General features: G+C 49.2%; 1 protein-coding gene, 1 long non-coding RNA gene and 1 pseudogene across 3 annotated transcripts; 1 reads left to right on the forward strand and 2 right to left on the reverse strand.

Moving 5' to 3' along the window:
- Positions 1 to 3,169: 3,169 nt before the first annotated feature.
- Positions 3,170 to 17,490, reverse strand: LOC139083450 (uncharacterized). The gene is made up of 2 exons (XR_011540159.1): positions 15,908 to 17,490; positions 3,170 to 6,804 (listed from the first exon to the last, which is right to left on the reverse strand). It is a non-coding gene; the product is annotated as an uncharacterized lncRNA (long non-coding RNA).
- LOC103564145 (C-X-C chemokine receptor type 2) lies at positions 3,981 to 15,052 on the forward strand. 2 transcript variants are annotated; one of them, XM_070619890.1, is made up of 2 exons: positions 3,981 to 4,715; positions 11,642 to 15,052. In XM_070619890.1, the coding sequence occupies exon 2, from the start codon at positions 11,667 to 11,669 to the stop codon at positions 12,729 to 12,731; it is 1,065 nt and encodes a 354-aa protein (XP_070475991.1). In that variant the 5' UTR covers positions 3,981 to 4,715; positions 11,642 to 11,666; the 3' UTR covers positions 12,732 to 15,052. The 2 variants fall into 2 exon arrangements, with proteins under 2 accessions (XP_070475991.1, XP_008537941.2); XM_008539719.2 differs by lacking the exon at positions 3,981 to 4,715 and adding an exon at positions 6,383 to 7,076.
- On the reverse strand, positions 7,667 to 8,551 carry LOC139083449 (large ribosomal subunit protein uL11-like; annotated as a pseudogene).
- Positions 17,491 to 21,480: the final 3,990 nt, after the last annotated feature.

Genomic DNA, 21,480 nt, shown 5'->3' on the forward strand with positions numbered 1-21,480 from the left:
ACTCGGATGCTCCAACGTACCTCAGTTTCCCCACCTTGTCGACTCACTGTGCTCAACAAAATGGTATTAAACACCTAGGATATGCCAGACACTGCAGTTGGTTTGGGGAAAAAGAGATTATACATAGGTATAGTCCCTGCTTTTAAGAACCTCACAATGGGAGGGAGGAAGCAGCCAAGCAAGCGGATGATTGCGAAACCCGTTCTTAAAGCCCGGATAGAGGTGAGCCCTGGGAATGCAGAGAGCACGGAGATGGGACCGCAGTCCTCAGAGGGGACAACTGGGCTGAACTGGAAGGAAAAGGGAGAGGGGGCCAGACCGAGAGGGTGGGGAAGAACATTCCAAGGAAAAAAGAAAAATGCCCGCCAGGCCCCAAGGGAAACCAGAACAGCTCTTGGGGGAAGTGCGAGAGGTTCCCTGGGACTGGAGTTAAGGGCCCAAGGGGGTGTGGCCTGCGTGATGAGAGGAACCAGTTTTGTTTTTCTGAGTTTTTGAGACTTTTAAGGAACAACTTTTGTTTTTCCAAGTTGCTGCCAAGGCATTTCACAGTATGACAACCCTGCTCACATCCAGAGCCTGGATGTTTCCATAAGGACCTGAGCTTAGGATTTTTGCCATGAATTCCCACTTTGCTTCTCCCAGGGCACCTTTTAAAATAGCCACTTAGGGGGGCCGGCTGGTGGTGCAGCGGTTAAGTTTGCACATTCCCCTTCGGAGGCCCAGGGTAAGCCAGTTCGGATACCGGGGTGGACATGGCACCGCTTGGCAAGCCATGTTGTAGCAGGCGTCCCACGTATAAAGTAGAGGAAGATGGGCATGGATGTCAGCTCAAGGCCAGTCTTCCTCAGCAAAAAGAGGAGGATTGGTGGCCAATGTTAGCTCAGGGCTAATCTTCCTCAAAAAAAAAAAAAAATAGCCACTTACGGGCCTGCTGGCACAGCAGTTAAGTTTGTATGTTCCGCTTTGGCGGCCTGGGGTTCGTCGGTTTGGATCCTGGGTGTGGACATGGCACTGCTTGGCAAGCAATGCTGTGGTAGGCGTCCCACATATAAGGTGGAGGAAAATGGGCACGGATGTTAGCTGAGGGCCAGTCTTCGTCAGCAAAAAGAGGGGGACTGGCAGCAGATGTTAGCTCAGGGCTAATCTTCCTCAAAAAAATTTTTTTTAATTAAAAAAAAAAACAGCCACTTAGAATTGAGCCCACAAAGGGTTAGTGACTGTCCCAACCACCTTCTATGTAGTAGAGGCTGGCTGCTCACTCCGTCTCCTGCTGCCCGAACTGAGAGGGAGGACTACCCTTCCCCTGTCTCATTGCACCCCCCACCCTCTTCTGGGATCTGAAAATAATAAATCTTGTGACTCTGCTTCCTTTGGGTGGGTGTATTTAATCGATCAAAACGACCCCATGGGTTTCAGTTCCCCAAAGTGGGAGCTCAGATGACGAGGGAGCTGCTGGCTGACCCCGAGTTCGTGGCTTGTGTGCCCTCATTCAGCAGATCATAATCTGCATACTGTTAATTCAGTACCAGCTCCGGCCTCTCCACACAGCCTGAAATGAGGCTGGAGAAGTACACAGGGCCACCAGGAGCCCCGGTCAGGAGTTTGATTCTGTCTGAGGGCGACGGGGGTCCTTGAAGGGTTGTAAGAGGAAAAGGGCATGACCCGGTTCACCCTGTAGGAAGATGGGTGTGGGAGCAGAATAGAGGGTGGATTGAGGAGGGCAAGGCGTGAGGCAGAGAGCACCGAGAATAGGAGTCGAGCAGCGGCAGTAGCTGTCGACAGGGCCGAGCTCCATTCTTAGTGCTTATAATACAGACGTTTACAGATGCCGAAACTGAGACCCAGTGTGACTAAACTTGCCCAAAAGTCTACAACCAGTAAGTGACATTGCTGGGATCCTAACTCAGACAGCCCAGCTCCGGACTCCACAGCTATCACATGGCCATTCCAGCAGTTTAGGAGAGAGACAGTGGAGTGTTGCCTGTCCCTGTCAGTGAAGGGGAGGAGGAGGAGAGACCCTAGAGGGAGGTTAAGGAGATAGTCTCTGTGGAGAGGAAGAGCAAGGAGAGCATGAGAGGTGTGCCCGTTTCCGGCTGGGACAGAGGACCGGAATGGAAGATGCTTGGGAGGAAGAATGCGTGCGTCAGGAATATTCCATGAGACCAATTTCCTCCACGTTGAGTTGGTGACATCTGTGGGACTTCAGGGGGGAGCTCAGGAGGTAATTGCATGTAATAGTTTGAGCTTGGGAGAGAAGTTGGGAACCATGGGTGTAGGAGACACTGGCACATTTGAGTGGAGGCTGAAGCCCAGGAGGCTGGTGGGCTGGCCTAGGGAGAGCAGGTAGAGAAGAGGACCCAGGCAGACCCTCAAGGAACCACCATAGTTGAGGAATGAATTGAAAAGTAAAGCAGTAAATGTGACCCAGAAGAGAACGGAGTCAGTGGGATTAACTGATGCAGAGATCTGATAAGGTAAGATTTGAACAGCAACCACTTCACCACAAATAAAGTTACAAAGCATAGCGCAGGCTGGGAGAAAGTATTTTAACATATTAGACAAATATGAGAGAGTACGAGTATGTAGGGTCACAGGCCCTTTCCTAAACTGATGATGGGAGAGTAAACTGGTACAGCCCTTTTGGAGGGCAATGTGGTAGTATTTATCAAAATTTAAACATCCACAGATACGGCCCAGCAAAATCACACTGAAGCTACAAAAACACTCATCCAAGTTCCCAAAGACCTACACCCAAAGATGCTCATGGCAAGAACCCAAATATTCATCTATAAGGTAATTACCAAACAAATCATGATACATCCTACCATGGACCACTATGTCGCCCCTGAAAAAAGTGAGATGGATCTATGTGTACTGATATGGAATAGGTCTATAATATTTGGTAAAGTGCGGAACAATATAACTAGTTAAATATCATTTTTATTAAGGAAGGAAAACATGTCTGACAGTCATGTGTCTCCTAACAATGTTTCTGTGAAGGACAAACTGCATATATGATGGTATTTCCATAAGATGGGTACCATCTAGCATAGGCGTGTGGCAGGCTGTACCATCCAGGTTTGTGCAAGTGCTGTGGAGAGGAAGACGTTTTCCTCTAACCTTCTAGGTTCTTCTGGCTGGTCTAAGGATTAAATTGACATGAGACACATTAACAAGAGAAAAACAATCAAAAGTTTAATAACGTGATATATGGGAGAAACCCAGGAAAACTGAGTAACTCACCAAAATGCCCGAAGCCCTGACCTTAAATACCACGCTCAGCTAAAGACAAAAGAGGATGTTGGGTGTGGGGAGAGTCAGATTCTTTAATGGGAAGGCAGGCAATTCACAGGCAGGTGAAAAGGAGCAAACATTTGGAAAACAAGTGTTTGGCCACACAGAAACAGAAGAACACAGAGGGGAGCCCAACCAACAGGCTTGTCTATGTTCCTCCCCGTCCACCACCCAGTTCACGATGCTAAGGTGACAGGTCAATTCCGGAGAAAAGGTTTTTGTCTGAATTCTTTTAGGCAGTTAAGGAGGAAGCACTGAGGAAGACTTTCTGAGTCTTTTGTTTCTTAAAAATAATCAGCCTAAAATAATCCTTATGTTAAGAAGACACATTTTGGGGTGGCAAATTTTGTTCCCCTTCAGTACGCTCTATGATGTTCACACAATGACAAAATAGCCTAACAATGCGTTTCTCAGAAAGTGTCCCCATTGTTAGGTGATGCATGGGTGTGTATGCGTGGGAAAAGTCTGGAAAGATGTACACCAGATATGGGTGAACAGAGGGACGAGAGGGAATCTGTCATGTTTTGCTTTATATGCTTTTGTATCACCTACGTCCTCTACAATATGCATGCTTTATTTTTAGATTAAAGCAGTTCTATTTAAGAAAGGGTTTATTGGGTTTAGCAACCCAGAGGTCATGGGTAACCTTGGCAAAAGCTGTTTCAGCAGAACATGGGAAGGAAGCCAGTTGCAGTGGGTTAAGCAGAGAAGAGGTGGTGAAGTGGGGACAGCAGCTGTTCTCTGCTTTCTCAAGAAGTTTGCCTGTGAAAAAGAAAGCACGGGAGAGCAGTAGCGAAAGCGGGTAGAACGGAGGGAGGGAGAGAAAGGCAAGCAAGTTGAAAGAAGGAGATGTTTGAGGGGCAGGGGGCCAGAAGGCAGGATCCTCAAGGATGTGAGAGGCAGTGGGCCCCAGAGCCACATGCAGGAACCCACCAGAAAGAGGAGAGACACTTCTCACGCAGACCCTAGAAGGAAGGAAGAAAGCGTGCACGCGAATTCAGGCAAGTCTGTCGGCGGGCACTGGGGTTGCCTGCATCTTCCTCGTCAAGAAGGAGGTGCAGATTCAAAAGGCTCAGAGGCAGAGGTGGACTAGGCCAACTTCCACCTTCAGACCGGCAGGCTCCTCCAGAAGCCATTAGACAGGAAGGCGTGAAAATCCCCAACACCCACGGTAGAGTCGCCAGGCGGAGCCTTGGCCTGGAGTCAGAGTCTCAGGACAGATCTCCCTGCTCCTCTGTGGGAACACCTCCCCTGGTGGGCCTCCTGGATTTCCCCCTCAGCAGCTCCAAGTCAGAAGTTTCTCCACAGAGGCTGCTTCACTTTTTTCCTGTCCAACAGCCCTGACTGCCACCACACCCTGAGTCACAGCGGAGGTATCAGTGGCTGCTCCAGTCACACCAGCAGCTGTCAAGCAAAAGCAGGTAGGTGAGCTGTTTGCTCTGTCGGGCTGGGGGCGGGCATATTCTGATGGAAAGAACTTGGAAGCTCCAGTCTCCTCCTCTGAGTCCCCTGAGAACTGAGGTGACGAACTGCAGAGGCCGGAGCTAAAGATGACTGTCTCCGCCCAGACGGCACAGTGCAGGAGAACTTCCTGCGGTGATGGCAGTGTTTGGTACCTGCACTGTCCAGTACGGCAGGCCCTAGTCCCCTGTGGCTGTGGAGCCCTTGGAATGGGGCCAGTATGACCGAGGAGCTGTATTTTTTATTTTATGTTCATTCACTTAAATGTAAGTAGCGATCTCACTATCCAAGGCCCAGAGAGAAAAGCCTGGTCCACACTCGCTCTGACCACTAACGGCAGAGCCAGGACTGGATGCTGCTTCTTTATTCGCGCCTGCATCCATCCGCCTCTGGTGGGCTCAGTGGAAGCAAAATCAAACTGAAGATAAAGAAGTGGGCCAGTTGGAAAATGTCAGGTCTGGGCTCTCCTTTCTACACCTTGTTCAGTTGTCTGGGATAGACAGGCACCTAACAGAGCTCGGAAACCTGAGTCTGGGATCCGGTCCCATGTTGCAGTGGGCAGAATGCAGGATTTGAGGTCAGGTGAAAAAAACTCTCAAAACCCAGCTCATCTGCGTCACTCTAGGTAAGTTGCTTAACTCCCAGAGTCTTAGTTTCCTCATTTAGAAAGTGCCTACTTCATGGGTTGTTGTAAGGATTAACGCTACGAATTCTGGAAAGTATTTTTCCTGGAAGCTAGACCCTGGTCGACACTCCCCATCACAGCCAACATGACTGTTGCTATCCAGGTCAGAGCAAGTTAAGATGAAAGTCAGCCTGCAGGCAGGTCCGCTGCCCTCCCTTGCTGGGGGATGCAGTGGGGAGGCATCTGCTGTTAGCTGATCAACTATTGCAGCCGTAATTATCATGAAAATAAACGCCGACATTGCACTTCACGTGTCTTAAGTGCTTTACGGGTAATCCCTCATTTCAACTCGGCACCACCCCATGGGTTAGATTCCGTCATCCACCTCAGTTTACAGATGAGTAAACTGAGACTCAGAAAAAAAGGTCACTTGCCCAGAGTTGCTCAGCTTGCAAAAGTTCTTAACCGCTGCTCCCATCCACCGCTCTCTGTGTGTAATGAGCCTCCGGTTTTAGCATCCCCTGGCCAGGAGTCCTCGCATTCTTCTCCAGCATGAGGAAGAGAGGGGTTGACACAGATGACATTTGCTGAACAGTTGGAGTCAAAGGTTCTTCCCCTGGGGAAGGCAGTTCGGTGCGTCTGCGTGGGCTGTGAGCGCTCCATGGGGCAGGGGGTGCCAGATGCAGGAGGCTAAGGTGAGGAGTAGAGCAGGGCATCAGGCGTTGTTCGCTGGGTGAGAGCTGGGGAGGGAGGGGGGACTCGTGTGCCCTGCTCTGCCTGTGTTCATCCTTTCAATGGTAATCAATAGTAAATGGGACAAAGTAGGTTCTTAGTGTCATTCAACTCTGTTCTCAAAAATGTGTTTGAACTTGGGTGGGATCTTCACTTTTACCAAAAGGCTTTCTTTCCAAACTGGATGGTCTTGGGGGTGGTAGTTCCTGCAGACCCACCCCCGAGTGAATCAGCTGAGAATGAACAGTGCCCTAAGAGGGCCTCGTGGTCAGAGCAGATGGCTGGGGAGTGAAACAAAAGACAAGGAGAGGTGGAATGGGGCTCCCATGCAGGTGTGGGGTTTCTCAAAGAGATGTGGCTTCGAGAAGGAATCTGTGGGGCTCCTTAAGGGTTCCCGGGGTGGGTGGGTGGGTGGAGACAGGAGGCGTTATGTCCTCGGACAGAAGCTTCCAGACTTGCCCAAAGCTTAGGTTCCATCCCGGTTGTCTTAATCAGCTGTTCACCTAGGAGATGTGAGAGATGCTCAAGAGAAGCAGAGCGTCTGGATAGTAAGCACGGAGAAGCCGGGGCAGCTGGGGGGTGGGAGAGTCAGACAGGTTGCTGGAAGAGGCTGCTGAGATGGGGCAACGATGAGAGGAATCTGTGTGCTCCTGGGCAAACCGCTTCCTTTGTGGGGGCCTTGGTTTCCTCATCTGTGCAATGGAAAGATTGGTTAGAAAACGCCACAGGTCCTTTTCCAATATGAACTCCACCAGTCCCTAAAACGACTGGCGTCAAAGAGCTGACCTGGGAATTAATTATTCAAATTAATCAAAAGCGTCTGGCACCCTCGGGGGCTCCACCCCAGCATTGGGCAATCTAATCCACGCTCACTTCCTCCGCCGAGCTCTCAGCGCCGCGCCCTCTCAGTCAGGCAGCTCTGCCCTCCTGGAGGCGGCCTACAGGTGAAGAGCCCAGAGTCCTGGTAAGTCTTGGAATGCCCAGCCCTCCCCTCGCCCAGCACCACTCTGTTCTCTGTGCCCCTTGACCCCCAGCCTCCGTTAATCCCAGCATCTATCCCCTCACCTGGGTGGGCCTCGCCCACACCCTCAGTCTCTTCATTCTCTCTCATTAGGCCCCCCTCACCCCCAAAAGAGACCCTCTGCCTCTCTTCCCTACGCTCTCCTTCAACAACCACTTAAGGCGCCTCTCTGCCCGCCTCCTTCCCTTCCCCACCCGGCCATCTCTCTCCGCTTGGGCCAGGACTGGGGCTGGGGACTGCCACACACTGCGGAGTCCCCTATTGCATTGTGTTAACTGCAATTATGTGCTGATTACATTTATAGAGAGAAAGGATACTGGAATTGCGTTAAAATGATGGTTTGAATTTTTTGTCGTTGTTGTTCAAAAAGATTGCCTTAAATGTTTGGGATCTTATAAATGTCCCCATACTACAGCATTTTCATGAAATAAATTAGAGTCATCCAGTCTATGAAGTTTCTGAACTGCCATGAGTCATTAAGGGGCTGGCAGCTTTGCTCATTGAGGGAACCTCCTGCTTGGTTATCGAGAACATGACTGGGTGGTCGGTAAGCGTCAGCACGTTCAAGGGTGTTCCTGCAAGGTCTGTCTCTTTAATTCTGGGGCAAAAGAATAGCAAAGAAAGCAATGCACAAAACATCAAATAACAGAAGTGAACTATATACAGCTTGACTTTATGATAGCTCCAGAACTTAGCTTACAAATATATTTAATATATGAAGTGTGATTATTTTTCTTTTTGGTGTCAAATGATCCTGTATTGAAACATTTTCCTTTGTAGTTCCTGACTAGCTGGGCATTCACTGCGTCACTGTCGATGTCATCTATGATGTCATGAGGGTGGCAGCCGTCAACATGGCAGCCCACAGACTGGGCAGTCCTAGGATCTCTTTACTGGTTCCAGAGAGTTCTCTAGGTATAGATGGGTGCTGCGTCTGTCAGGCAATGTTGACAGTCTCATCAAAAGTGGTTTCCACTGTGCTTAGTGTTTTTCTGCTTCTTTCTGTCTCTTGGCGCTTCCTTGAGCCCTTTGATGATCGGAACAGAGGCAGAAGGTACCACCTCGTTCTGGGCCTGTCTCTTCTGAATGGTCAGTTTCACTGTAACCCTCAGACCCTTCCAATCACCAGTTGCTTGGCGATGTCATCACCAGCCTTTATGGAGACAGACCCAGGGGGCCAATCTTGGGGGGCAGGGCAGACATGGAACCAACTCCCCCCACCCCACCCTGTGCACCTCAAGTATAAGACTTTGATCTCATTGGGATTGGACTTAGGTGACATGGTGGAGGTAGCTGGTGTCAGAAGAACCTGGATTCAAGACAATTGAAGAAAGTTGCACCTTGGCCTCCTCTGAGCTAAAAGTCAAAAGCTGAGGTGTGATTTTTCTTAAGAAGCAGGTCTGTAGACTGAAAATAGTTCATGGAGCCATTCACACTTAGCTGGAATCCTGGATGCAGCATTCATAGGCTGTGTGACCACAGGCTGGTTTCTGAGCCTCTCTGTGCCTATCCTCTCACAGGCTAATCATATCCACGTGTAACGATCGAGGGAGATGATGGAGCTGCGAGGCACAAAGCAGATCTCAGATATGTCATCTCTCTTCCCTTAGTTTCTCCCTTTAACTGTCAGAACATCCTCTCCAGAGACTGGTAAATTAAAAAACAACAACAAAACATTCTCCCACCAGTGGCAGGCGGTCATTGCCCGGGCCTGGTTCTCTTTCCTGAGTTCTCTGCCTTCTGTCCTGACTGGCATGGTTGCCTGCTGGACCCTGAAGCTGATCCTTCCTGCCAGGGAGTGCACACTCGCCCTCAGCACAGCCGAACACTGATTACCCAGCAGCAGGACTTCCCTGTGAAACACGCTTGGCTGCTGGGGCAGTTTCTGTGGCTGCCCCAGCCTTGCCCTCTCACAGCTGCTGCTCAGGAATGTGGCTTCTGCTTTCCACGGGCTCAAACTCTCTGCACCTGTCATGCTTTGCACCCACTCTCAAAGGTGGGTCTTCTCTTAGGTCATTTGTTCCCTTAAGAGCATCCCTGATCATCTGCTGGCAGAGGTGACCACCTGACTTCATTGAACATAACCCTGGGCCTCTGAACAAACTTGCTCGTGACCGTGGGACTACAGAGCCAGTGACTTCCAGCAGGTCTTGCTGACAACACTGGCTGAGCCAGCTCTACTATCTGCCTCTCCCACCACCACCCCATCCTCCTGGCCAGACAGGGCCCCACCCTCCTCATCATCGCATCTTCCTAGGTTCATGGACTGATGGAGCCTGCTTTATCTGTGTTCTCCCTGTGCTGAGAAGGCGATTTATGCAGCCCCCATTCAGTTAGGGAAGAAAGGAATACCTTCCCAGGAAGGCAAAGCCTATGAGGTCTATCACTCTAGAGGAAAAGGGCATTATTTTTCCAGTTTCTCTTAAACCATTCTCTGCTACACATGATTGACAGTAACAGACTTTCTCCTGCTAATAGGAAAAGCTTCCTAGGACTTTTGCTGTTGGTGGTGTTGTTGTTTTAATACTTGTATTTGCTTTGCCAGGCTATATACCTCTAGTTAGTCTTTTTGTAAATTGAGAGATAATTCACACACCATGAAAGGCACGCATTTATGGTGCACAACTCAGCGGTGTTTAGTATACACACAAAGTTGTACAACCATCGCTACTGGTGAATTCCAGGACATTTTCATCACCCCGGAAGACAGCCTGTGCTCATTAGCATCTGCCCGCCCCCCAGCACCTGCCAATCCCAGTCTACTTTCTCTCTTGACCTATTTGCCCATTCTGGACGTTTCACATACATGGAATCATACAGTGTGAAGCCCACTGTGTCTGGCTTTTTGTCATGTGGAATAATGTTTTCAAGGATTGTCCGTGTTGCAGTGTGTGTCAGACTCCACTCCTTTTTGCGCTGAGAAAGATTCCATCGTGTGTGTGCACCACCCTGCGTTTATCCTCAGTTGATGTGCCTTTGGATTGGACCCACTTTTTGGCTATCAAGCTGCTGTGAACATTCATGTACAAGTTTTTGTGAGGAAGGACGTTTTCAGTTCTCTTGGGTACACAGCTAGGACTGGGATTGATGGGTCATATGATAACTCTGCGTTTAACTTTTTGACCAACTGCCAAACTGTTTTCCAAGGCAGCTGCACCATTTTACATTCCCACCAGCAATGTATGAGGGGTCCAATTTCTCCACATCCTCATCAACATCATTATTGCCCATCTCTTTTTATTATGATCACTCTAGTGAATGTAAAGGAATTCCTGAGACTTTTAACTCTACGTTTTTTTCTTGAACACCGGGTTTCACTTTGAGGTGGGTTACAGACTTGGCTGTGGTCAAAGGATGGTCATACCTTGTTATAAAGAAATGCCTGGGGGCGATTAGGCACGTGTGTGTGGTGATGGATTGTAACTAGTCTTTGGGTGGTGAACATGATGTAATCTACACAGGAATTGAAATATAATGATGGACCCCTGGAAAAAAAAAGAACTGGCTTGATATGGTCTGTGGTTCAAAAGAAAGCTAATTCAGTAGCTGGTTTACTTTAGTTTACTTCCTCTTTGAAAATAAGGGTAATATTTCAGAGTGACTGCAGCTTCCCCTAGAAGCTTCCCCCTGCAACAAGGGCAGAGCTAACGAGAGGTGGGTTTACCTGAGGTTGGTCTAGGGCTGCTGAGGAGTCAGGGATGGCTGAAGGCAGGCACTGGCAGGACAGGAAGGGGCCCCACCAGGACTGAAAAGCCACCAAAACAAGAATAGTGTGTCTCCACCTGTCTCTTCTGCCCCCTGCTGCCCTTCCCCCATATGCTCTGCTCCCTGCTGCACAGCAGAATGGGGCTGCCCAGAACTCCAAGATAATCTGTTATATTGCCACCCACTTGGACAATGAGTCCGTCAGCCACCTGCTTAGAATTTTTAATATATTTTTTCGAACCACACAAATACTCCCAGAGCAGGGCTCCTGCATCCTGAGACTGCACGCTGCCGTGGCTCAAACTTGTTTTCCAGAACTCTCCTTTTCAAATAACTTTCAGAAAGGTGGACAAAGGGATTCATCTCTCAGCTTTATAGTCAAACCTGGATCTTTTTCTGGGGCTCCAATGAGATTGCGGGCTTAATGCCCCAGATTGAGAACTGAATGGTACCTCGTGTTTCGGACATTAAATTCAGCCTCAACAATGAGAGATGCTCTCCAATGAGAGATCTAGACAACACGTTCTGTAGGGATTATCCGAAGAGAAGTTTCAACACTGTTTGGGGTGATGGCGATGCCATGGATAATGCTAAGAACCTGTCTGACTTTGAAGGGACCCATACTCTTTTTTGAAATGTACCATTTATCCTAAATGTGTCTTATAACCATAGAGCCCCCACCACTTCCGGAAGCGACAGTTCCTTCCAGGTAGTGTACAAGCCAGCACAGAGAGGTTCATTGGCAGACAGGCTAGAAGCTGGGGAGATGTTATTCTACAGTAACACTCATCTCTCTTCTCTAGGCCAGGATTTAAGTTCGCCTCCAGTATGGGAGAATTTAACTTTGCGAATTACTATGATGAAGAGTTCAGCAATTACAGTTACAACACTGACCTGCCCTATATTCTACCGGACTCGGCCCCATGCCGGCCAGAAACTCTGGAAATGAACACATATGCCCTGGTCGTCATCTACGCCCTGGTCTTCCTGCTGAGCCTGCTGGGAAACTCCCTGGTGATGCTGGTCGTCTTATACACCCGGGTCAGCCGCTCTGTCACTGATGTCTACCTGCTGAACCTGGCCATAGCCGACCTGCTCTTTGCCTTGACCTTGCCTATCTGGGCCGCCTCCAAGGCAAAGGGCTGGACCTTTGGCACAGTCCTGTGCAAGCTGGTCTCGCTCCTGAAGGAAGTCAACTTCTACAGCGGTATCCTACTGCTGGCCTGCATCAGCGTGGACCGCTACCTGGCCATCGTCCACGCCACACGCACACTGACCCAGAAGCGGCACTGGGTCAAGTTCATATGCTTGGGCATCTGGATCCTGTCCTTCATCTTGGCCCTGCCCGTCTTCCTCTTCCGAAAGGCCATCTACCCGCCCTATTCTGGCCCAGTCTGCTACGAGGACATGGGCGCCAACACAACAAAATGGCGGATGGTGATGCGGGTCCTGCCCCAGACCTTCGGCTTCCTCGTGCCACTGCTGGTCATGCTGTTCTGCTACGGTCTCACCCTGCGCACGCTGTTTCAGGCCCACATGGGGCAGAAGCACCGGGCCATGCGGGTCATCTTTGCTGTCGTGCTCGTCTTCCTGCTCTGCTGGCTGCCCTACAACCTGGTCCTGGTCTCAGACACCCTCATGAGGCTCCAGGTCATCCAGGAGACCTGTGTGCGTCGCAATGACATTAACCGGGCCCTGGACGCCACCGAGATTCTGGGCTTCTTCCACAGCTGCCTCAATCCCCTCATCTACGCCTTCATTGGCCAGAAGTTTCGCCACGGACTGCTCAGGATCATGGCCATCCACGGCCTGGTCAGCAAGGAGTTCTTGGCCAAGGACAGCAGGCCTTCCTTTGTGGGCTCTTCTTCAGGGAACACTTCTATCACGCTCTAGGGCGCCCCGCCCCTGTGGCAGCCCCTCACGGCTCCTCCCTTCCCCTCAGCATCCCATTCCAAGCCTCACGGCCCCTGGCTGCTCACAGTCTCCGGGTCAAGGAGCCGCCATCATGGCTACAGGAAGTTCCGAGGCCACGTGCTTCCCGGGTGCCCGCTGTGTGGCTTGGAAAGCCTGCCCTGGTGCCCCAGCCCTGCCAGAATTGCTGTGTCTGCTGCCAGAGCTCTGTCCGCCCGTCTGCTGAGCCCACAGCACTCTGTCTTCCGGGACATTTGAAAGACGTTCTTTCAAGTGACTACAAAACCTTCCTGCCACTGGGAGCCATCAGTGGCGACACCATCAGTGCCTCCCCAGCTCTCCCTTTGCCGCCTGCTCGCGTGGTCCAGCTCCCTTGAGAGAGGCCGAGAATGACAGATGCTCACTTTCCAAAACCCCATTAAGCTAGGAGTGGCCGTATCACCCCGTTCTGACTAACAGTGTGCTGGTCAACTCCACTTCTGGGGAAAATGTCGTGACCTGCAGCGTTCGCCAAGTTCCCTGGTTTAAATGCTGCCACCATGGCCATTTGAAGGGTGGTGGTGTTTAGCAATCAGCTCACAAAATTCTAGAGAATGTAATAATCTGCTTTCCTAAGCAGATACAAACTGGCTTCAACGCACCATTGCTTAAGAGGAAGCCTGCTGGGGCTAGGGGACTCCTGAGAAATATTCCTGATTAAAAAGAGAGAGACACACACACACATATATCCCTGGTCCTTGCCTTTGAATATGGTTATAGAGTATGATATGTGGAGCTGAGGCAGCCACTTTGTGACAATGGGGCAAAAAGCCCAACATCCTTAGACTGATGGAGCCAGAGGATCAAAAGAACCTGAGAAGAAAGAGCCTGGAACTAAACCTAAGCATAAAGGGTCAAATGATTTTCAATAAGGGTGCCAAGATTATTCAATGGGGAAAGGATAGTCTTGCAACAAATGGTGCTGGGAAAAGTAGATGCTCATATGCAAAAGAATGAAATTGGTCCCTTTCTTTACACCATATACAAAATTAACTCAAAATGGATCAAACACCTAAACATGTGAGCTAAAACTATGAATCTCTTAGAAGAAAACATAGGGAGAAATCTTCATGACATTGAATTTGGCAATGATTTCTTGGATATGACACAAAGGCATAGGCAACAAAAGGAAAAATAGATAAATTGGACTTCATCAAAGTTAAAAACTTCTGTGCATGAATGGACACTATTAACAGAGTGAAAAGGCAAACCACAGAATGGGAGAAAATATTTGCCAATCATGTGTCTTATAAGGGGTTAATGTCCAGAATATATAAAGAATTCTTACAAGTCAACAGAAAAAAAAATTAAAAAACAATCCAATTCAAAAATGGATTTCTCTTCAAAAATTCTTTCTCCAAAGAACATATACAAATAGCCCACCACTAATAATTACAGAAATGCAAATCAAAACCATAATGAGGTCCCACTTCACATCCATTAGGATGATTATTATCAGAAAAAGAAAAACAGAAAATAACAAGTGTTGACAAGGATATCGAGGAACTGGAACCCTTGTACAAGGCTGGTGCAAATGTAAGATGGTGCAGCCACCGTGCACGACAGCCTGGCGCTTCCTCAAAAAATTAAACATAGAGTTACCATATGATCAGCAATTTCCATTCTAGATGTGTAAGCAAAAGAACTGAAAGCAGAGACTCAAACAGATATTTGTCGGAGTTCACAGCAGCATTATTGACAACAGCCGAGAGGTGGAGACAATCTAAACGTCCATCCACAGATGAATGGAGAAACAAAATGCGGCATGTCCATACAATGGAATATCATTCACTCCTAAAGAGGAATGAGATTCTGACGTATGCTACAACTGGATGAACCTTGAAAACGTCATGCTAAGTGAAACAAGCCAGTCACTTATATTGTTTGATTCCACTTACACAGGTAACTAGAACAGTTGGATTCAAAGAGAAGAAAGTGAAACAGTGGTTACCAGAGATTGGGGGGAGGAGAAAATGGGGAGTTGTTGTTTAATGGGTACACAATTCAGTTCAGAGTAGTGAGAATGTTCTCGAGCTGGACAGTGGTGATAGTCGCACAACAATGTGAATGTACTTAATGCCACTAAATGATACACTTTCAAATGGTTAAAATGGTAAATTTTATGTTGTATATATATTTTACCACAATTGGAAGCAAAATCCTAGTTCCAAAAAGGTGAACTTTAACCACTGAATCAACCCTGGAACCACCTACCTGTAACTTCTTGTTAAGAGAGACAATTAAATGCTTTTTTGTATAAACCACTTCTAGGTGGGTGTTCCATTACTTGCATTTGAACTGCTACAGAGATCTCGGGCAAGGGTGAGCAGAGGTCCTGAGAGAGGGGCTTTACAGTCAAGCCATGCCTTTGCTGTTGTTGGGTCCACAGAGAGAAGGATGGAAATAGAGAATATGGCTGGCTTTTCTGCCTCCTTCATCCCCAGCCCAAGCCTCTGGCTGCTGAACATGCATCATGGAAGGGAATGTGTCCTGGGACCATCTAGTGCCTCTCATGTCCTTGGGTGGAACGGTAGTCAAGAGCGTCAAGGGTGTGCCAGCCCTGATGGCCTAGCGGTTAAAGTTCGGTGCCCTCTGCTTCAGCGGTTGGGGTTCTAATCCTTCGTGGAACTGCACCACTCGTCTGTCAGTAGCCATGCTGTGGCGACTGCTCATGTAGAAAAACTAGAAGGACTTACAACACAATATACAACTACGTACTGGGGCTTTGGGGAGGAAAAAAACAGAGGAAGATTGGCAACAGGTGTTAGCTCAGGGCGACTCTTTCCCAGCCAAAAAAAGAGTGTCAAGGGTGGATTTAGAAGCGTCAAGTCCACCAAAGCAGCCAGACTGGGTAGCAGGAAGTCAGAGAGCTCTGCTGAGCTCAACCAGCAGCTCCCAGTACACACCTCCCTTCGTCGCTCCCCTCTCCCACCCAATACACACACACGCCCATCGTTCAGGGTTTGACAAAGGGCAGCCGTGCAGAGCGGGGAAATGATTTATAATATGTCACCCAGACAAAACAAAGGACTTGACTCACTCCTTCAACAGTACTTGTGGAGTGTTAACTGCTCCAGGGCTCTGGGATTTCACAGTGACCAAAGCAGACAGGGCCTTACCTTGCAGAGCTCCTGGTCACAGGGCTTGACCCTGAGCAACCTCCTAAGGAAAGAAGAGAGAACGGGGAACTGAACTTCACAGTCCTCCAACTTCCCCCAGGTTCCGATCCCCTTCGTGTTAACAGCTGTCTGACCACGGAATCAAGAAGATGGCAGCCGCGGCTGTGAAAGAGGCGTCTCCTGCAGGGCAGGCCAAACCTCCGAGCCAGAGCGCTCAAGGGGGCAGGTACCGACCACTCCCAGCTCATGCTAGTGCTTTTCCTTTTGCATCCAGCAAGTAGGATTAATTCAGCAACAATAATCCCTGTTCCGTGCTGCTTCTGTGCCAGACGCGGCGCTGAGCCCAGGCTCCAGGAAGACTGTGCTGCTCCGGCCGAGCCTTCAGAACAGCTTCTGATTCAGCAGGAGGGAAAGGCGAGGGAACATGTATTGACCAGACTCCCGAGTTGCCAGAGGGCGCAGTGGTGTCCTGACTGGGCAGTGGAAGGACCAGACAGCTCCTGAGAGGAGAGGACCATGGGGGGAGGAGACAGACCAAGTCTCACGCTGGGTCTGGGACGCTGCGCTTTCTTCCTTGAACAAGGACTAAAGGAAACATTCTTCTCCAAGGGAAATGAGAGGCTGCAATGAAGCCAGAAGCAAGGAGGCACACCCTGAGCTGTTCTTACGTGAACTCTGTTAGTAGTTATTCCTCTCTCTCTCTCGCTCTCTCTTTCTGTCTCATAAAGACAGTCTTGGCACAAACAATCTTCTAGTCAAGCCGTCACTAAGACGGGGCAAATCCGGGGCCTGTCTTTGAGCTGTTGATTTCTCTCCTCCCTCCGATGTTTCCAGGCCCGAGTCGCCCTGTGTCAGGACCCAGCACCTTTCTGCCTGGATCTGCCTGCTCAGTCTGCACCAGCCCCTCTTGCATGTTCTTTGACTTACGTAACACCACCTGTGTTGTCTCTGTCCGCCGAGTTTATGCCGTCTTCCTCCACCACAGCCCCTCCCTGGTCTCTGCAGGATGACCTCTCTTTGTTCGCTAGGTGGGGACAGCTTCCAGTCTCTCTTGGGCGATACGAAGAAGGACCCCAGTTCGCATGTCACGTTGAAACTCGTTGCACATAGACCCACATAGAGAACCGCACCCCCATGCATAGGCGAGCCAGAGAGGCCTAGAGACCCCCCAGGCCGACGCTTCAACATGTAAATGAGGAAACTGAGGCCCAAGCAGAGCAACTGGACCAAAACCTCGTGGCTGGACAGAGGCAGAGCTGGTGTAAAAATTCCTAGTTCGGTTTGTTCTTTCAGATACTTGCTTTTCTAATGGTGACATTTCAGGCACCTTAGAAATAGACGGGAAAATATATATTTGAACTTCTCAGAGCATTCCTCTCTCAGGGGTCGGGCCCGTCTACTCCTCAGCACCTAGACTCAGCCGTGCCTGGTGCTGGGGGTGTCCACGTGTCAGTCATCTGACAGCAGGAAGGGCAGCTGAGGCTCAGGGGCGCAGGCCATGGGCGAGCAGCCTCAGATGGGCCACCCTATTCTGAGCCGGCAGGCAGCACAGTCAATGAGACGATCGGAGTCCAACACAAAGTGCAAAGACAGGCAAAACTACACCCTCTGTTGAGACACATGCTCTACCACACCAAGTCCAATTAGAAAGCAGGGCCACTAGGAGGAGCAACTCCTTACAGGGATTGTACTGGATGCAATTGTGGGAGCTGGTTGAATAGTCTAGGGCAGGCTGTGGTCTTCGCTGCTGCTGCTGGGTCCTGAAAGTGGCAGGGCAGACAGGGGAGAAGGAAAGATGCACACGAAGCGGAGAATACTACTGGGTATTTGTCCAAAGAACATGAAATCACTAATTCAAAAAGATATCTGCAAGGGCCGGCCTGGTGGCGCAGCCGTTAAGTTCTCACATTCCACTTCGGCGGCCCAGGGTTCGCCGGTTTGGATCCCGGGTGTGGACCTACGCACCACTCATCAAGGCATGCTGCGGCAGGGGTCCCACATATAAAGTAGAGGAAGATGGGCACAGATGTTAGCTCAGGGCCAATCTTCCTCAGCAAAAAAAGGAGGATTGACAGCAGATGTTAGCTCAGGGCTAATCTTCCTCACACACACACACACACACACACACGCCCAAAAGATATATGCATATCTCAGCTTTATTCACAATAGCCAAGACTTAGAAGCAACCCCAGTGCCCAAGAAGGAATGAATGGATAAAGAAGAAGTGGTATTTATACACAATGGAATACAACCCAGCCATAAAAAAAGACAAAATCATGCCATTTGTGACAACATGGATAGACCTTGAGGGTATTATGCTGAGCAAAATAAGTCAGACAGAGAAAGACAAATACTGTATGATTTCACCAATATGTGGAAGATAAACAAACACATGGTTACCAGAGTGGAAGGAGGTGAGGGGAGGGCAAAAGGGGTAAAGAGCCGCATATGTATGGTGATGAATGGAAACTAGACTATTGGTGGTGAGCACGTTGCAGAAACTGATATATAATAACATACACCTAAAATTTACACCATGTTGTAAGTCAATATGATCCCAATAAAATAATATTTTTTAAAAAAGCGGAGAAGAGTGAGGACAAGCTGGAACCTGCGAGGACAGACTGAAACCTGTGCTGGTCTCACGGCCTCCAAGTTCAACACGGGGCCGGATGGCCTGCTGGCGAAGATGAGCCGGCATCACGAAGGTCGGCACACACCTGGCTCGGGAGCAGGAGGGGCTGCGGGCCCAGGTGCTGGCCCCCGCCAACCAGAGGAGCTGGCAGGTAGCGAGGGTGTGTAACAGCGTCTGGTGCCCTGCGCTGACCATCCGGAGCATAAGGAGACGGCAGCTTCTGCTCACTCGGCCTTCCAGATCTCACCCAAAGTCTCTTCCGGCCAACGCCAACCTGGGCCTACGCCAGGAAAGGAATCTGGGGAGACAGAGTTCCAGCTGCACTCAATTGGTCAGGACGAATCTCTCGCACAAACATAAGTGCAGACTCTAAAGAAAAGGGATGGTTACCACAAAAGTTTGGATGATGTTAATCGCGGTTTCTTTATTCGCGGTTTCAACCCATCAAGGAGGAGCTCGTTGGGGCTTTTGAGGGTCCTGATAACATTCTCTTTCTTTCCCCAGATTACAGATACCTGTGATCCATTGCACTGTGATACTTTCTGCTATAAACACAAGTTTTCTACAATCTGTAGTCTACGCACTAGTCACAATAAAAATGCTTTTAGTCATTAAAATAAGGGGAAAACTATGAAGAAAGTTATCAGAAGAACAAAGGGACAACTCCAGTCGTTTGGAGGAGCCACTGCCAGGAGTCAAGCAGAGGCGTCTACACCCTATAGTTTTGGGTCAGAATCCACCAGATTAGAAGACAGTTTTCTCATCCACTATTAGGAGAGTAAATAGGTACAATGTTTAGAGAAGGCAATTAATCTTATCTGTTTCAGCGCACACACGCTCTGATCCAGGAATTACACTTCTAGAAATCTACCCGGTAGAAATACCCACACAGGGGGACAAATGTGTACAGGATGTTCGTCACAGCACTATTTATAAAAGCCAAAGCTTAGAAACAACCTGAATGTTCATCGCTAGGGAAATAAACCATGAAGGTGCGTGCGCACCATGGGATGCATTGAATGCAGTGGTTTAAACGCAGGTGAAAAACACGATGCCAAGTGGAAGGAGCCAGAACAGAAGACCATACATCGTGTGATTCCATTGACAGAAGATGTCCAGAAAAGGCAAATCTATAGACACAAAGCAGATGAGTGGTGCCCAGGGCTGGGGCTGGGAGCAGGGAGCCACTGCAGACGGGCGCGAGGGGTCTTGTAGGGCTGATGGAGGTATTCTAAATCTGGATTGTGGTTATAGTCATACAACTCCATAAACTTACTAAGAATCACTGGATCGTACACTTAAAACAGGTAAATTTTATAGTAAGTAAATTATATCTCAATAGAGCTGTTAAAAAAAGAATCAAAAAAATAAAGAGGTAGTTATATGAACGGACTTAGAAAGATCTTCAAGAAACAATGTTGAATGAAAAAGGAAAGTAGATCAGCATGTGTAGCAAATGGCTTATCTGTTTGTGTAAAAAACATTAGAATATATATGGGTTTATAAATGTTCAGAAAAAGACCTGGGAGGATACACACCAAGCTTTTAATAGGAGTTACTGTTAAAGAGACTTTGAGGATGGAGTAATATTCGTGATTAATTCACACAGTTTTGGATCATTTCAATTTATTGGTTGGGGTAGGATTTTTCTCTTTTTTTTTTTTTTTTTTTGAGGAAGATTAACCCTGAGCTAACTGCTGCCAATCCTCCTCTTTTTGCTGAGGAAAACTGGCCCTGAGCTAACATCCATGCCCACCTTCCGCTACTTTATATGTGGGATGCCTGCCACAGCATGGCTTGCCGAGCAGTGCCATGTCCGCACCCGGGATCCGAACTGGCGAACCCCGGGCTGCCAAAGGGGAACATGTGCACTTAACTTCTGTGCCACCGGGACGGCCCAGGGTTTTTCCAGAAATGAGGAAACTAAGGCCTGATGGTCTGTACATGGGGCCTGCCAGGCCGGCACGGTATAGGCCTCCTTATGGACAGGGAGGCTGGGCTTTGTGGATATGCCCGTGTCTATGCCTTTATATTTTCTCATTGAACCGTATTAGTCTTTTCTTTTCTTTTTTCTTTATTTCCTGATAAAATTGCTTTTTGAAAAACACCTCAGTCTCAAGTGAGTTAAGTAGTAAGGGGCCAAAAAAGAACTCGGAAGCATGAAAGGCCCTGGAGCAGCACTTCTAGACGTGCTCATGTTTCAAATAGGCTCCTTGCTTAAAATGCAGCTTTGGGGACAACCCCCGAGTGGACGGGGTCCTGGCAGGAGCCACGTGGACACTGGAGCTGGGCAAGGAGAGAGCTTTATCAAGTTCATGAGAATTGAGTAAAGGGACCTTTAACGAAAGTCGGAGAAGAAGTTTGGGGAACGTAACCAGCAGCAGTGCGGTACCCCAGGCCAGTCACTGTTGGGAGCTGTTACTGTCCCTAGGCCTAAGGGGCGAGGGGAGGGAGCCAGGCCAGGAGCCCAGAGAGAAAGCTGCATGAGGGGGCCGCCTGACAGGAGCCGACCCCAGCAGCCAGCAGGGACAGCTGGGGGAATTCGTGCCCTGACCTGAAGCCTCTGCCCGCTGATGCCCTACCAGGGTTCCCAATGGCTGGGCTCAGAAACCAGAGGACGGGGGAGCCACCGAGGCAGTCCACGTAGGTCAGCATCCCAGGGCACAAAGCAGGGGAGACAGAGGCAGAGGGTGGATCTAGAGGAACAAACCAAAGGCGTCCAATTCCCCACCGCAGGTCAAGGTTAGGGTAAGGTGAGGGGTCCTAGTCCTACTGAATCTGAGTAGCTGAGGGTGGATCCTGAGGATCTGGAGCCCAGAAGAGTCTGATCAAGACTCAATTTTAAAACCCACTGACCCAGAAGCCATGGTGGCAGAGCCCCCCACACTGGAGGTAAGAAACGCCCTTATGGAATTAGAATTGTTCGTGAGGGTGATTC

This window comes from Equus przewalskii, chromosome 5 (genome assembly GCF_037783145.1).
Source record: "Equus przewalskii isolate Varuska chromosome 5, EquPr2, whole genome shotgun sequence".
Taxonomy (NCBI): Eukaryota; Metazoa; Chordata; class Mammalia; order Perissodactyla; family Equidae; genus Equus; species Equus przewalskii.